Source organism: Lethenteron reissneri, chromosome 24 (assembly GCF_015708825.2).
Source record: "Lethenteron reissneri isolate LAM-NWPU_2019-01 chromosome 24, ASM1570882v1, whole genome shotgun sequence".
In the NCBI taxonomy this organism is placed as follows: domain Eukaryota; kingdom Metazoa; phylum Chordata; class Hyperoartia; order Petromyzontiformes; family Petromyzontidae; genus Lethenteron; species Lethenteron reissneri.
The window spans coordinates 1700136-1717144 of NC_083802.1; the positions used below are offsets into that span (position 1 = coordinate 1700136).

Consider the following 17009-nt stretch of genomic DNA (forward strand, 5'->3'; position numbering starts at 1 on the left):
CACAATTCGTGGTCACGATTACATTTATATTGATTGTTTAATATGTTATTACAGCGTGTTTAGACAGGTAAGAACTCATGAGACCAAGATAGTCTCATGCTCTACCTAAAAAGAAACCTCACCACAGAATTTTTTACCGAGGGCCTTGCTCAGACCCAGATTGGAAGCACAACAGCTCCAACCTCGTCTCCTACCGCTGCCTCGTAGCACAGTAGAATGCACTCATGAGTGCAGTACACAATACTTACTGATGTTATAATTATACTTTGTTTAAAATGATTAAATAACGTTTACCATCAATAGTATTATGAGCGCTATTACTGATACCCCAATGAAGCACTCATATATTGCTCATACGAAATAAATAACGCTGTTTGGAACGTATTCCCATAAAAACAATGATATTATGGCTCCTTTTAGCACTCATTCGTTTAGCGCTCAATTCTTCAGGAATGCATCTCGAGTGCTAAGCGAGGTCTGCCTGTACAATACAAATAGTCCAAATCTTTTCAAAGCAGGAGCTAAACATACCCACAAACGCGTGTTGCTTAATACCGAAGATAAGTGTCCTTGTTTTGACATCTTATATATATAAAAAAAAGTCTAAATTTGTCTGTGGGTTTGTGGCGGGGTTTGTGTGTGGGTTAGTTTGTGTTTGTGCGCTTGCGAAGGATTTGGCTCTCCAACGGTGGGGTTAACGTTAAATAAAAATGGCCAGGTACCACGCGAAGCCCCGTGCGATTTCTGTGCGCTTTCTTCTTATTATTTTTTATGACACGTGCACGACCGTACCAACTCACGCGCCTTTGGTGGGGGGGGGGGGGGGACGGCCCATGCCAAGTCGCATGGCATCGGTGGGAGTGAGGGGGGCATTTTCTTTCGCGTTAAAAATGCTATTAAAAAATACACTAAACGCTCAGGTAAATTCTTCACTGTGTGATGTCCCCCCCACCCCGATGCGTGCAGTTACTACTATACAGTCGTATAGGCCGTAGATATTACTGCAGAGATCGTGGCTGGGGGGGGGGGGGTGGGGGTCAGGGGTAGCAGCCCAGCCTTAGCCTGCCAAGGTGCCACCTTGGCCAGCTGGACAATCTAGGCGAGGCCAGAGGCTCTGCACGGGACTAGGCCTCACCACGCCACTGTCAGGCGAGTACTTTGTGCTATAGAGTCGATAAATACTGCTATAGAGTCAGCATGTACTACTGTAGTGATAGCAGGTACCACCACAGTCGGTATGTACTGCTGTAATCATAGCAGGTACCATCACAGTCAGTACGCACTGCTGTTAGATTTTTAAGAGTAGTTTTGAAATATTTTTTTGGCCTGGGCAACGCCGGGTAGAGAAGCTAGTACCAAATAAAAATCAATATCAGCAAACTGTCAATCTAATGTCCGGGCTTGTAATATTAGGATCACGCCTTGGACGTATCTGCGCTTGCCCGCTGGATAAGTAGGCTCACCCCGATCCGTGATGCACCACGACCGCTGCAAGGTCATAGAGGCTGCAACTGTTGCTGCTGCCTGGTGGCTCACCTTTCTCCTGCTGTGGTAACGACAAAATATTGCAATATCTGTTACTCATTATCGAAGCCTTTGTTTATAAACCTACTTTATGTATTTTCTGTAATTACTCTGAGCACCTCCAAGTCCCAAGCAGTTAAGGGGTGGCATTAACATCAGTTTAAATAAATACATGTTCTAATTTGAAGGCTAGAATTTTTATAATAATAAAAAACACACCAAATATATAAAGTAAAACTCTCAAAGTCAGATGCAGGAAAGATATAACTTTGGGTTTTCCAACTACTCAAGGATTTTAAAATATTACCGTATATTTAGAAATGGATTTCCAAAATATTAATGAATTTCTTTGAGCATTTAAAGTACTAATTTAAAAGTAAAAGCACTGTATTAAATATTTGATTAAAGCAAAATTAGAGTAATTTAGTTTGTTACAAATATATTGACAATAATTTATGTACAAAATAATTGTTTCTGCGCTATTTAAGCTATGTGCGGAAGGTTACAGTGTTTTGTGGCCATTAACTTTTACATATTAATGAGAAATGTGTTTCATTTGCAAATTGATCTCCAAAAAAATAGTGTATGGTCACCACCAGCATGCCACATATGTTAGACCGATGCAACCGCGAAGACACAATGTTGGTTTTAACCGTGCATTCTTTAACTTTTTACATTTATTTAGTAAATAAGTGACTGTTAATATATATTTTTAACAAACTAAATCACTCTTTATACTTGAAGTGTTGTATAGAGTGCATATATTTGCCAAATTAGTACTTAAATGCTCAAAAGAAATTCATTAATATTTTGGAAATTTATTTTCTAAATAGGTTTTCACCGTTATTGTGTTAATAACATTCAAATATTAGGTGTTAATCACATACATGTTGAATACAAAAGAGTAACGGTATAATTATTTAACTTCTTGCAGTGTCAGACATCCTCATCACCTGAGAGGCAATCCCCTCCCAATATTGATCATAAATATATTGTAAATCATTCACGTGAAAATGTGTCAAGTGATTTAAGATATTTTTACATGTCATTGTTGGACAGGACATGAGTATAAAACGTATGTTACGGAACGTTATTTCGCAAATGGAAGCACATAGTGGAAAGATTACAAAAATGTGAACAAAAAAAATCAAACATACAGGAACAATTTTCTCTACAGCATGCCACACTGAGTGAACAATTTTAAACATTTAACATAACAGTACCAGTTCCTTCTGTCTGTGTCTTTGCGGAATGGCAGACAGAGGTTGTTTTTATTTAGATTTTCTCTAGATTTGAACCAGGTGAATTTCCAAAGCTACTGCTGTAGGAAACACCACCACCAGTGAAAATGAACTGGGACTGAGCCTCAAAAATCTCTCAATAAATTAAGTTAAGTAAATCCAGCGTCCTTAAGTCAAGAATAAACATAACAGTGGAAATTGTGTCCTAACCACTAACTGCACTGTACATGTAGTTGCACAGGTCACCATCAGCTCACACAGTTGACACACATTCACAAGCATGGTGGCATTTCTAAAGAGGACTCCAATCCCAATACGAGCAATTGAGAGTTTAACTGGCTGTCACATTTTGCACACATTGCTCATCAAGCTTGAGCGAACTGCGCACTTCAGTTGACGGTTGACGTTCGAAGCGGACTGCGACCCTCAAAAGAATGGCGCCGTTTCAATGGTCGCCCCCGTGATACATGGATCAGTAAAATTGATCGTGCACTAGAATGGCAGCAAGAGCAGTTTTTTTTAACACCGTCACAAGAGGTCACATGCAGTACACGAACCTAAAATAAGAATGAGCCAGGTGTGAACCTCGCATTTTATAACATAATGGTTTCGGTTACATCATAAAGGTGTTTCCACACAGCCACCCAACATTCTCCCAGGGCAGTCTATTTACCTCGAGTAAAAATGATTTGACGTCCAGACCCTTCAGCGGAAACTCCACATATGTATCGATCTTGTTCCGCATATATGCTGTCCAGTGGAATCGCTTCAAGTGCAAACACAGCACCTGTTACAAAGGAAACACCAGCATTGTCAATGTAAATATATTGTCCATTGATTTATTAATGCTACCAATTCATGAAGAATGTTTTTCGCAGCCAGCCATCTTTTTTAATATACCTAGAAAGTATTTAAATGACTCACATTCGTGTAGTGGAATTCCATTGAAAAACATTATACATGTCTGGAAAATATGCAAGGCTGACAATCTTTTGTGCCAAGGTCATCACCTTAATACAGACCGAATCCAAAGCCACAAAAACTGAAAATAAAATTGGACTTGATGGTGAATTACAAGCAGTATACAAATATGACATTTTAAAAACACAAATATACCAAGACAATTTGCAAGTAAAAAATATATTAACCTATATGCTTACGGGAACATGAATGCTTACGGGAACATGAATAGAAAGAAGTAGGTCTCTCAAAAGTAGGTGCAGCTTGAATGTTGTGAATGTGCTGCAGCTGCTGCTGAAATGCCTGCTGCAATCTGCTGCTTTGTACTGCCTATTGCTATGAACAATACTTTGCTACTGCTCCCAGCAGTATCCCGAGGCCAAAAGCTCCCAACCATGTTGAATCTATGCCTGCTGCAATCTGCTGCTTTGTACTGCCTATTGCTATAAACAATACTTTGCTACTGCTCCCGGCAGTATCCAGAGGCCAAAAGCTCCCAACCATGTTGAATCTATGCCTGCTGCAATCTGCTGCTGTGTACTGCCTATTGCTATGAACAATACTTTGCTACTGCTCCCGGCAATATCCCGAGGCAAAAAAGCTCCCAACCATGTTGAATCTATGCCTGCTGCAATCTGCTGCTTTGTACTGCCTATTGCTATGAACAATACTTTTCTACTACTCCCGGCAATATCCCGAGGCAAAAAAGCTCCCAACCATGTTGAATCTATGCAAGTTGAACTTCTTTCGCACTGTACATAGCCAACCGTGCCAATCAGAGGTGCGCGGGGGAAGGACAACAAACTGAACACAAAAATCAGTTTGAAAGAAATTATTTTTCAATCTCGATTTAAAAGTGCACAGCTCCAGTGGCTTCCGAATAATGGTCCTAATAATGTTCAGAACCAAGTGTTCATCAACACCCAATTGCATCCTTGTGCCCCCACAGTAATAGCATCAGCAGCATGCGTCTTCTTCCAACACCCAGCATGTTTCTTTTCAACTCTTCCTTCATCTGACCTAATCTCCCCTTTGCCTTTATGCACCCATCCTATTTCTATAGCCTGCTTCCAAACCCATTACCCTTGACAAAAATCTGCATCGCATTTTCATTTACACCGTTTCCATCACACTCTCCAGCACCGCATCTTGGAACACTCGACTGATGTTTTGCCAAGGTCCGTTTTTCTAAACCACGTGACAGCCCATTAACGCAGTATGTGTATTTTGCAAAGAAAACCTGCAATAAACGAGTAAATATGTTGAGATATAGGAAGCAAATAGAATGAGAACAGAATAAATGTACAATTTTAGGAAAGAAAACCCAGATTGTATAAAATCAGAGTTTATTAAATATATAGTAACTTGCCCCTATTGGACATCTGTATAAAAGAGCTTCATAGCTCATCGGATTACTCTAGTCTAAATAAAGATTCTGATTCTACTACTTATAGAAAGCATGTCAATAATACGCTTTAAAATTGCTCATTTGTTGCAAACATCTGCTTTTCTCGCACTTGACCAAGGATTGGTGTGATGTTGGTAAACTATGTTGTGCATCAAAAGGCACTCACTGCCGGTAGTTTCTGGATCCAAAACTTTTTAGTGGACTTCTGTTTCTTCTTACACATGTGGCATGTGTAGAGCTCCGAGTCATCCAGCTGCTCCAGTGCTGTGAAGCTGTGCAGGCAGTCTGCATACATGTGGGGAATCCGACATGAAAACACCACCTGTAAGCGTGCACTTGAGCATGTCCACACAATACAGCAGACCAACATGCAGGCAAAATGGGCATGTACCCACTAACACTGGCAGCCTGGTATGTTAACAATCCATCACCTGGGATGGTGCACATATCCATGCAATGATAAGCACATGCGTATGTAATAACTTACAGTCCTTCATCAATCCAGTGCTAAAGGCCTCACCGCACCATGTTATTCATGGAGGTTGTTTGACTGTTAAGTCAGTTGGGTTAGTGAAGGGGGGGCCAGAACATGATCATACGTCACTGAATCTATCCTGTATACCCATTTCTGCATATGCATGGCACACAGCAAAGATTTTCGAAGGCTTCCAATTTGTCAACCACAGATGACCCATATCACTATTCCTCCTATTCTGTTTTTGAGTGAGACAAGAATACAGCATCATGGGGCTCAGCGCCTCGTAATATTTCCCACAGTCTCGTTCACCAACACCACTCCCAGGTGTCTGTTCAGTTCGTGAGTACAAGAATCCCCTGCTAGACTTGCCACATCATGCGTTGCTTCTCATATAGCGAATATATTTCTTCTTGAGTGCAATGTTTCTCTATGCGTTCTTGTAAAAAATTGTGGGGAGTAAATGTGCAATGTGTACTTTTAACACGGGCGGAGAAAACGGACTACTTTGCGATAGAATACCATACTGTGCGAGCATAGTCTGTACCACGTGGCAGAGGGAATCTGGACTCGACAATGTGGAGGAGTTGGACGTGGTGGAGTTGCTCGAGTGCCATGGTGAGGACCTGTCAAACGAGCATCTGATGCAGCTGGAACAACGAGTCAAGGAAGAGGCCGATGATATGAAACTACCACCCCCATCGTATATGGTATTCACTGCTACAAGGAGCTTTACCAGCAGAAGGAGAAGAAACATGTTGTCTAGTTGACTTTGGAATTTTTTTCAACGTTCTGCACTCAAGCCAAAAGGTCCATAGTAGAGACCAGAAGCCAGATTCCTCTGGTGACCCTTCCTGTGCCTCCAGCTTAACCGTCAGATGAAGAGGCAGTTGATCGTACCCCTTTGTCTGCATTACTCCACCACTGCCCTCCCCCCTAGAGACCTCAATCAGTAAGCTCTTAAACCTTTACGGGTAAGTTTTATCTAGTTCATTGTATTATTAGTTAAAATGTACATTAACTTAGATCCATATGCATTTTGGAGATTTTATGACATTAAGTCATGCATTTTTTTCCAGAAATGTAGGCTAGGAACACAACCCCTAATTTTCAGATTATGTCTATATCGGAAATCATAGTTTGCTTTAAGCAATTTCGAGTTAAGTAGCATTTCCCAGGAACATATAACAGGGGGTTCCTGTATAGTGTGGGATTCCTGTACAGGACAGTCTATTCCCACTTAGTGATATAGCTGTACCCAGAGCACAAAATCAATCCTCGAGTAGTCTAGAATTACAGCTCCAGCTTCACGTATGTATGTATGTTGAACTTATTTTGCCCCGTATGTAACAAACCGTGCTAATCGGAGGTGCAGGGGAAGGACAACAAACTAAACACAAAAAGTAGTTGTAAAGAATGAGTTTCCAACGTATACGAAAGGCAGTGTTAGCACAATGTGAGGGTAGCCACATTATAGTATTTTTTCAAGGGCTCCACACTGGGTTTGGTTAGGTGTTATATTAACTGGTCTACAGCGATTAGCACAGTGCACTACGTACGGTGCAAAAGAAGTTCAACATACACACCCCCTGATCACAAACTCCCCCAATATGTATGCTCCCTGAGAGAACAGCTTACTGGTCACCATGAAACATGTGAACCTACCTACACAACCGAGTAATCAGCTGTGGCTTGTATACTTTTGAATCTATTAATATTGTTCAATAAAACTACCACAGCATTACAATTATAAAGCTACAGGAAAAATTAGATTAATTTACTCCAAACACACAGAGGCGTATATACACCCACAGCTTTGCATGTCACACACAAGCATGCATACACACTGTATAGCTACACTAACCCCCACTGACATTGAAATCTCTTTATTCCAATTGAGGTTTGTAGTGACAATTTTAGCGACCAATCTTAGTGTTAGTTGTGTGCGCTGTAACTTCATACCGGGCAAGGTGCACACCGGACCAGGTTCTTGGTTCTTGGCTTTCCTCTCCCTAAATTGGAGTGGGATGTCCAGAGATAAATCTGAATTGGTGTGAAAAATCAAGCAATGCACATTAACTTTAGATTAGCCATGCTTAATTAAGCTGTGCAGAGTTGAACATTGTCAAAGTTCAACAAAACCATAATTTAAATAAATATGCTTATCACAGAAGCCAAGCTGTTTAAATAATGTTCAGGTATTTGTTCATCTACATCTTGATTAAGGCCTCCCCATGCCTCATTAGTCATGGATTTTTCTTTACCATAATTCACCATGCTGGTCAATGTGAGTTGGCTATGAAGGGCAGCCAGGATCAATTCAAATAATCTCCCCCTCAAAACTGTTTTATAGGCTATTATTTAATGGGCCACATGAAATCCAATGCCCATGTGCACAACACTAAGCAAGCCTCAAGTATCTGAATCATTTTCCAAAATAAATATTGTACTAAACATAAAAATGCACAGCATACCCCAAGGGCACAAAAGGAAAAAAGATGCAAACACAAAAATATACATTTAAAAAAATGTAATGTTCGTGTAAATGTAAGACAAGAACAAAGATGGCGAGTATATAAGTGGGTGGTGTTTAGGTCCATTGTTGGAATGTTCTGCTAAATGGAAATGGTATGAAGAAAATGGAGCAAGTTGATGTAATAACAAAATCTTAAACTCGCCCATATTACCCATTTAACATGATTACACATTTAACATATTATTAACTAAGTTGGGAAAGGGGGGCAACAGACTAGCCCATGACTGTAAACTGGGGAATTAAAAATATGAAATAAACTATTTGTGTGTTTGGGATGTGTGTTTGAGTCCTAAAGAAATGGCAGGATTGGGAATCAGTTTGGAACAGTGTATATGGTTATAACAAGTGATCATGTTGAATTAATGGCTTTAAGTTGAGAATATCAGAAATTGGGAGGTATGAAGCCAAATTTGAGTTGAAGTTCACATGTGGCCAAGCAGGTCACCAATTATGTGAATGATTTTTTGCTGCCAATCTGGCAAGGCACGGGTTTATTATCTATCTGAAAAGAGGGATTAACCCCATAATGGACAAGAGGCCAGAAGTTCAGACTGAGTGTTCAACCATTTGACAATAATACGCTAATTTTGAGAGTAATGCCGAGGGACCATAGCACAGTTGATCTCATGAGGATCTGTAAAGAACAATAATTTGGAAGAGTCGGGTTTGGCTTGTATTTTCTGCCACTTTAGCCAAATTGTGGGGGTTTGTTTTGGGTATGAAATTTCAAATCAAGTTGAGTTTTAGACTGATGATACAGTTTATAGTTGAAAGAGGGCATATCCTTTTTGGTGTTTTGGAGCAGTCTGTGTGTTGAGCTATATCCTAGGTAATCTATGATTCCAGATAAAAGATGATGTTGCTGATTTAAATTGTTGATTTAAAACAAATTTGCACAAGGACCAACCGGACTAAACAAAGATATTTAAGGAGACTCATCATCTTTCTTATTTAAATTATTGTTGGAAGTTAAAGGTGATGGACATTCCATCCAAAGATATGTGACTTTGCGTCTTGCAAAAAGGGGAGGAAATTCACCTCAAAAGGGGATGATAGTTTGATAATTGGTTCTTTACCCTTCTATCTGGCAACAAAACTGACACCTTTTTGCAAGGAGTCATGTTTGCATAGACCGCAATACCTGCAGTCATAATACAAACAAAAGAACATAACTCTGATAATGTGCACTGTCCTTGAAGTTGGCGTCATCTGGTCCAACCCATATGAGACTAGGCTCTAAGGAAAGCTGTCTCGGGTGTGGACCAATCAACTTCAAGGACAGTGCACATTATCAGAGTTATGTTCTTTTGTTTGTATTATGACTGCAGGTATTGCGGTCTATGCAAACATGACTCCTTGCAAAAAGGTGTCAGTTTTGTTGCCAGATAGAAGGGTAAAGAACCAATTATCATATTTTTACTGGCAAATGAGGTCCCCATAGTGGGGATGATAGTTTATTGAAGTAGCTGAATCATGAAGTATATATTTGAGGTAAACACGTTTTTTTTCAAAGAAGCTATTACTATTTTGTAATCTCAGTCTATCATTTAATTTCATAAATAGTACAGTATATACACATGAAAAGCCATTTTTCATTATTCTTAACTATGCGAGGATTGTAAAAACAATACACCTCATGAGCATTAAGCCTTCAGACCCATACATTAACAGACATTCCTTCTGTTCATTGCCGACCCCCAGGTGCCGACTTAAATTTCCGTCTTGGTAACCTGCTTTCCTCCTCCATCCTGCCCCCATTCACAACGCACCCCAATCCCAAGCTACAGTACACACTAGCAACATTTCAATGTAATAGCAAAGTATGAGCATAAATTGGCCTGTGCACCGTACAAAAGTCTTTCAAAAGTCACGTGATATTTCCAGAGATGAAAGGACTGGTTCCCGCCAGCCACTGCAAGACAGCAGATAACGACGCACCCAGGAAGGGGTCAAATTTCTTTGACTCGGTGCCACAGATGAGACAGTTGACATCACTCTGCAGGATGCCCCCGAAGATGTCCGTGACCACTGTAGCAACACCATTTCGGCAGGATCGGGGTAAGCGTGCCTCGCCTGAGCAGCCCCTGCATGCATCATCACAAAACATGCACACACAAAGACACGCATAAACCCACAGAAGAGTATACATTTAGTCTCAATGCTCTTATTACCTGAATATAAACGATGTCCTAGTGTGTCTTGATAGAAGCAACAAATAAATTAATAACACATTGTAATGGTTTTGATAAAGGACAATGTGACATCACTCCACGAGGCCCACCCCCACGTGCTACGGCACTCTACATGAGGCCCAGCCCCCCTCATTAATATTCATGAGTGGGTGGATTTTTACGGGAAAGGTCGAACTGAATTAAATAATTTATTACGCAGTTGCTTCAAATATGACGTTTCTTTACAGAAAGTGACAGTAAAAAAAAAATCTATGCTGCACAGAGATGAATTTGTTGAATCAGCACTTTGATGTTGGTTGGATTTTTGCATCTTGATAAAGTTATCCATGGTGAAAAAACATGTCAATTGAAATAAAGTCCAACATGCTCCAAAGTTTGTCCTTGCGAGTGATTGCCAGTGATAGCAAATGCAGGAATGATTGGAACTGGTCTTCGTTTCAAAATAAATGGTAAATTCACATCTGGGAATGAAGACATTATCTCCACGATTGGATTCTGAATTTCAGCCACAACAAAAACCTTTCTATCAGGAAGAAAGGAAACTACGTTTAAATAAAAAAAAAAATTTCCAAACTCTAATTTTTCCTCACCTGTCGGAGTGAATAAAAAATCTAAACACTTGGTCCTCGACTTGCAAATGTGCAATTTTTATAGGAATTATTTATTATTATAAGTAGCGACTTACTGGATTCTGTATTGATGTGAATACAAAAACAACTATTTATAAACCAGGACAGGTCAGTGTTCACTAATTTTCAAAAGATTTTGCAAAAAATGTGAGCAGGTCACTTTTATCAAAATGAATTTGCACTCAGTTACAGTAACTTACTGGATTCTTTATTCATGTGAATTTCAAAAGAGTTACCATTTATTATTGATCTGAGGTTGGTGTTCACTAATTTTCACAAATTTTCACTACAAGTGCGAGCAAAAGTCATCAAAGTGAAACTGCACCGAGTTGAAATTAAAAGTGATTCTGCTTATTTCAATTTGTTTTCGATGTCCAAAAAAAGAACTATTGTCACACACAAATTAACTGAATAAATTATTTATAATTCTGTAATGCTGTGCAAAACGAAAAGATAAAATGGAAAAACCTAGCCACACTTGGCTTTTATCAAAAGCGGTGCTGGTATATTTTCGGAGAAAATGTATTATTGTTGTCACAAACTAATAATTAGTTATAATTTTAATAAGCTTTTCATTAAAAAAATATTTAAATTGCATGAAAATCCACGTATAATCCCCAGTGTTACACACACCATAAAGTGTCAGGCACTAGGCACAGATCACCAAAACGACATGTTTAGTGTTGCAATATAATAGTAGGTTTTTACCCTTTTAAACTGGTACAAAACTGACACCTTTATTCAAGGCATCATGTTTGCAATAACCACAACACAAGTAGTCAAAAAAGCAAACAAAAAGAAGCAACTCTGATAATGATAATAATATGCACTGTCCTTGAAGTTGATTGGTCCACACCCGAGACAGCTTTCTTTCTTTTTGTTTGCTTTTTTGACTACTTGTGTTGTGGTTATTGCAAACATGATGCCTTGAATAAAGGTGTCAGTTTTGTACCAGTTTAAAAGGGTAAAAACCTACTATTATATTTTGCCACTGGTAAAAGAGATGTCTCATAGTGCAAGTGTTGCAATAGTCGATAAAAAACAATCCCCGTGGGAGTATCGAGAGCGACCAACTCACATGGCGTGTGCGTCTTCTGTGACCGCCGCATCACGGCGACCAAGACAGGAGCGGCCCGCGCGATCCACGCCGCACTGCAGCTCCATGTGTAGATGGTCCAGCAGGTAGCGCATGAACTCATGGGCGTCCTGCTGTTGATAGCCCCTACGTCGTCCAGATATTAACACACACACATAGGTACGCAACGACGTTAACGCGTGGAGACGTGGTGGTGCAGTGGTCATCACACTGCACCATGAACCCGGTGGCCTACGTTCGTTTCTCGGCCATGGCTATAATCAATCTTGATTTGAAGCTTTCGTGACTGCAGGAATCCACACTCTTTGGTTCTTTCGGTAAAGTCACGCGGTTAGAAATAAATTAAAATAAAACAAATCACGACGTTTCGATTGCTTGTGTTGCAATCGAAACGTCGTGATTTGTTTTATTTTAATCAGTAGAGTAAATGTTTAACCAGTCCTGGGCATACATTTTATATGTGAATTAAAACGATAAAAAAAATGTTCCGTCAGTTTTCATCACTTTGTTATTGACTAACCAATGTATTCAGGTTTATTTTTCACGTGACATATTTGTATATTCACATTCGTACACCCACTGTGATCTTGCTTCATGCACTTGAAACAGCAAGCTGGATAATTTTATTGAGCTCAGTGACTTCTTGTATTTGATAGGTCCATAAACACGTAACTCTTTCAATATATTTCATCCATAGGCAAGGGGAACACTGCCATAATAAGAAATCCCGGAGAGTACTGCGAGCATAATACGCAATTGGTTCAAAGCATTAAAAGAAGACATCACATTTGTGAAGTTCTTGATATTCCCTTAAAATTTGATATTTATACAACATTACGAGCATCCCGCACCATCCTTTGGCCATGACCATCCGACCTTCCCTCCCAGCGAGCTAGAAAAACTTTTAATTTATATCGAGCCTCGTGTCTCTCCACCTTTCACTTGCCTTGTACTTTACATCCCAATTCATCTAGAATTCTCACTTTGTCTCCGGTTCCATCTGTTGCTCTATTCCTGTCTCCTCTTCTACGTCTCCCTCCCTCGATATTCTCTCTCCTTTCTCCGCTATCTCACCCACTTTCATGCCCCCTATCTCCCCGTTTCTTTCTCCTCTCACCCTCCTTCTTCCCACCTCGCTCTTTCCCGTCTCAATCTATCTTGCCTCTCTCTAATCCTCCCTCTCACTGCTTGTCACTTTCTCTTGCTCTTTTTCTGTTTTGTTCTCTATCCTCGGTTTCATGCTATGTCACTGTCTTCTCTCCATGTATTCCTCTCTCATATCTCACTCCCTCGCCTACCTCTCCCATCTCCCCCCTCTATTTACCTCACCTTCCTCCTCTATCACTGTCGTCGATTGTATTTGCATGGGGTAGACGGCAAGGGTGGAGGGTAGATGGGTGGAGGCGTGACATCACCGTGACACACGAACCCAGTTCAAAGCTGTGGGATGAGGGTGACGTCATCGTGCAGATGATACCGGTGGCGTCACGAGCCACGCACGCGCACTTGGGCACGCGCGAGGCAGGCAATAATCCAACCAGGAATCCAGCCAGAAAAACTTTTTTCTATTTTAGTATGATTTTAGAGGAATGGCAAAGGCTGTCACTCCTTAAGGAGGAACTGAACTAGCTCTGCCCCATACAAGAGGTATGACTTGTTTTTGTACAACAGATAGTGCTTCACTTACAAGGAGGATGCTGAGTGATGGTCAGTCACATGGTTGCTAGGATCATCCACATGAATTGGGGGGGGAACTCTTTGCACAGTTAAGGCCACGGAATCGGGGGGTTAGGAGAGAGCTGGGAGGCAAGATGGGAATCATGCGATGTGCGAGGGAACTGACATTCAGGGATGGCATGGAGCAACCAATGGGGGCAAGGGATAGGCGAGAACGAGATGGGAGGAGTGTCGGCGGATTGCAAAAAGTCAGGCAGCGACACAAAAATTGCATTCACATGACATGAATTTAATCCAAGATCATTACACTGGAGACAAATTGAGGGCATAGGCGACACCCAGTTACTGTGTTACAACTCATGTATACGTAGTATCTTTATTTGGGGTCTTTGTGAAAGTTTTTTTGCTCTCTTGGGTCACCTTGTGAGTAAAAGACTGACCTAATTGGTGCTGTAAAGCCACTGCACATGATGTTACCCCTTTGAAGTGGGATTTAATCACGACCATTGTTAAAACACCTCCTTTTCTGGCTTTGAGGGCAAATGGGTTTGCTTGCAATCATTGCTTCACCTGAAGTTTGGCATGACCTTCCAGACGACGTAGAAAAGGGAGTCGGGTGAGAACGCAGTTGGACTGCCCTGCCACAGTGAACATAGCGTCTTCCTGAATTCCTCTACCAGAGATCTGCAAAATTGATTCCAGACAGTTAAGTGCACACAAAGCATCTGCAGAGCATGCAATACAGGTCTAATATTTTTCACGTGTTTTTTTTAATCTGTATGTGAGTATTTACAATTGTTAAAGGACAATGATAAGTGTTAGAGGAACTTCGGGTAGATAACATGTGTAGATGCATGTGCCAACATTTCTACAAAAGATTTAGGTGGGTGAGAGGTAGTTTTGTAAAGTGCAGATGTTTTGAGAGGATGAGTGAGGCTAATGATGTGATCTGATTTCCAGGGGTGGAATATTTCGAGGGTGGGCAGAATGGTAGTGTACATGTTTTGGACATCTGTCCAAAAGGTGTCGTTGGATGTTTGGATGTATGGGGGTGAATCTACGGCAGAAGGGTTAGACTTATTCTTGGCTCAGTGTTGGCTGGTATGATAGATGCAGTGCAGGAGCTTGCATTAGGCAAGGCATAGGATGGTTGATTTCATATCAAGAGGACACAGAATTCTAGATGTGACTATTATTGTTCAGAGATACTAGTGGAGGTGATCTTATTTCAAATTGTGGGGGTATGTGGGCCTGGTGAGGGTTGTGGAATATCATTGAGGTGCTGACGAGTTGACGATTGAAATTCTATCTTGGGACAAGGGTTACCTTCACCAGAATGTGATAGGAGGTATGGGGCATCAATAAGATTGAAAAGCTAAGGATGATTTCTCATTTATAAGATGGATATAGGCATTGCGAATGTCCAGGTAGATACTGTTAATATGAGGTCATCAGTAGTGTTAATGCTGGCTTTCTTTCAGGAATGCCATCTACCGAGGGGGAGATTGAGTCACGTAAAGTGGAGAGATCAATGCCATTGGATATTAACCAGGGTCTGTATGCTGCAGAAAATATATCAAGTGTATGTATGCAAGTGTAGTAGTGAGCTTCAGGGAGTCATTTTCACGGGAGCATCTGAGGTCTTGGAGAGACCATGGCTTATCAAGTTTCCCATTGTTTCCAGGTGGGAATTTGGGTACAATTTAACCATGAGCATGCAGACCGAGTGCTGAGAAAGTTTATATTTTACAGAATGCATTGGTTTTAATGCACGGTTAAACAATTATCTGCAACTAACATATCTCATAAACATAGTTTTCTTGAAATTAAAAGTTAAGACCTCACATGATGGGTGACATTGTGAGGTGGCGTCACATGTGACATCACTGTAAAAATGAGGTGAGCATATGACACATGATGTCGCCTTGGCCCTCAAGGATAATCCTTCGAGCATTGGTTTTTAATGCTAAGTTTGAGGAAATCCCTTGATCAATTTGTCCAATTTATACAACGCAAATCCTCATAGCATCACAACTCTAAACTAAAATTTAGTTAATATTATATCATACTAATAGTTATTAGAACCCCCCTTTACAGATGGACCGGCATGCTTCTACGAATTACTGTTCTTGAGCGCAACGATATCATTTCCTGGGAAAAGGCAATTTTGGGAAGGTTTTGGGTGTGCAGATATGAAACTTACGTATTCATGAAGCAAAAATATATAAAAGCAGGAATTAAAGCAAGCCTTCCCTTGTGTCAATGTGTGGCTTGTTTTCAGGATATGTCACAACTATTGACTCAAAAAAGTACTAGTTATACCAAACGATGTAATAACATGCGTTTTTGCGATGGAAATCATCGCGTGCAAATACTCCATGATAAACACAACCACAAGCACTCACATGTTGCAGTCAATACCCTGGCTCCGCGTGTGGTACATTCTCCTGCCCGCCGTCTTGCCACTTCGCAACTCCACGGCTGGCAACTCTTTGAAGAAGCAGCAGAACTGCTGGATGTTACTGTGGGGCACAGTTTATTAAAAGGGGCTACAAGATATTGAGGGTGCGAAGCCAAATTTATGAGATGCGAATGCATAGTGTTGCAATGTTGTAATGGGTAGTGTCACAATGTATCAACATATGTCTGACATATTAAAGGCATGGATATAATAACAAAAAAATAAGTAAAGGCCTTGGACATGGGATCATGTACAGGGGCCTGAGTACAGAAAATGTTATTCCAATCCGGCAGGCAGCGATTTTAGTAAAATCCAACATTTTGTTAACAAAATGTAAACGTATGCAAAGGAAAAAAGTTGTTCCAGTCACTGTAAATCTAGGGGCATGGTAGTGGTTTCTAGAGATTACTTCATACAGGTAGGAACGATAGTTCCACACTGCCCACCAGGGATTATTTGTCTGTCTGTCGTGCATAGCCACGCCCTCGATTTGTATTTCATAGAGCGCTTCGGGCGGGCTCAGCACCACGTGACACGCCGCGTGACACGGATCGCACAAATGCGCTGTCCAACCAAGTTCCTACCTGCCCACTCCGAAAGAACGTGTTTATTCCCACTGCACCAGTAAATCAGCTGTCAGGAAGACAACCCTATGCAACATGGTTGCCATAAAGTCACGCGTGAAAAATGGCTGGCGTGACGCCATTGCTGTGCACACTCCAGCCCAGCTGAAGAAGAATATTTAAGTTTATTAAATTCGTTATTAATGTTATACATATAAATCTTCTTCATATAAATGTTGCCTATTAT

General features: G+C 40.7%; 1 protein-coding gene across 1 annotated transcript in view; it reads right to left on the reverse strand.

The window, feature by feature from the left end:
• The window catches only part of USP3 (ubiquitin specific peptidase 3), a 56103-nt gene that overhangs the window by 7701 nt on the left and 31393 nt on the right, over positions 1–17009 (reverse strand). Inside the window, exons 7-14 of the mRNA XM_061557933.1 lie at positions 16144–16260; positions 14309–14422; positions 12044–12187; positions 10083–10228; positions 7571–7651; positions 5300–5418; positions 3439–3552; positions 1464–1546 (exon numbers count right to left, since the gene is read on the reverse strand). Of these exons, the coding sequence (XP_061413917.1) occupies positions 1464–1546; positions 3439–3552; positions 5300–5418; positions 7571–7651; positions 10083–10228; positions 12044–12187; positions 14309–14422; positions 16144–16260 (918 nt within the window). The remainder of the gene's footprint in view (positions 1–1463; positions 1547–3438; positions 3553–5299; positions 5419–7570; positions 7652–10082; positions 10229–12043; positions 12188–14308; positions 14423–16143; positions 16261–17009) is intronic.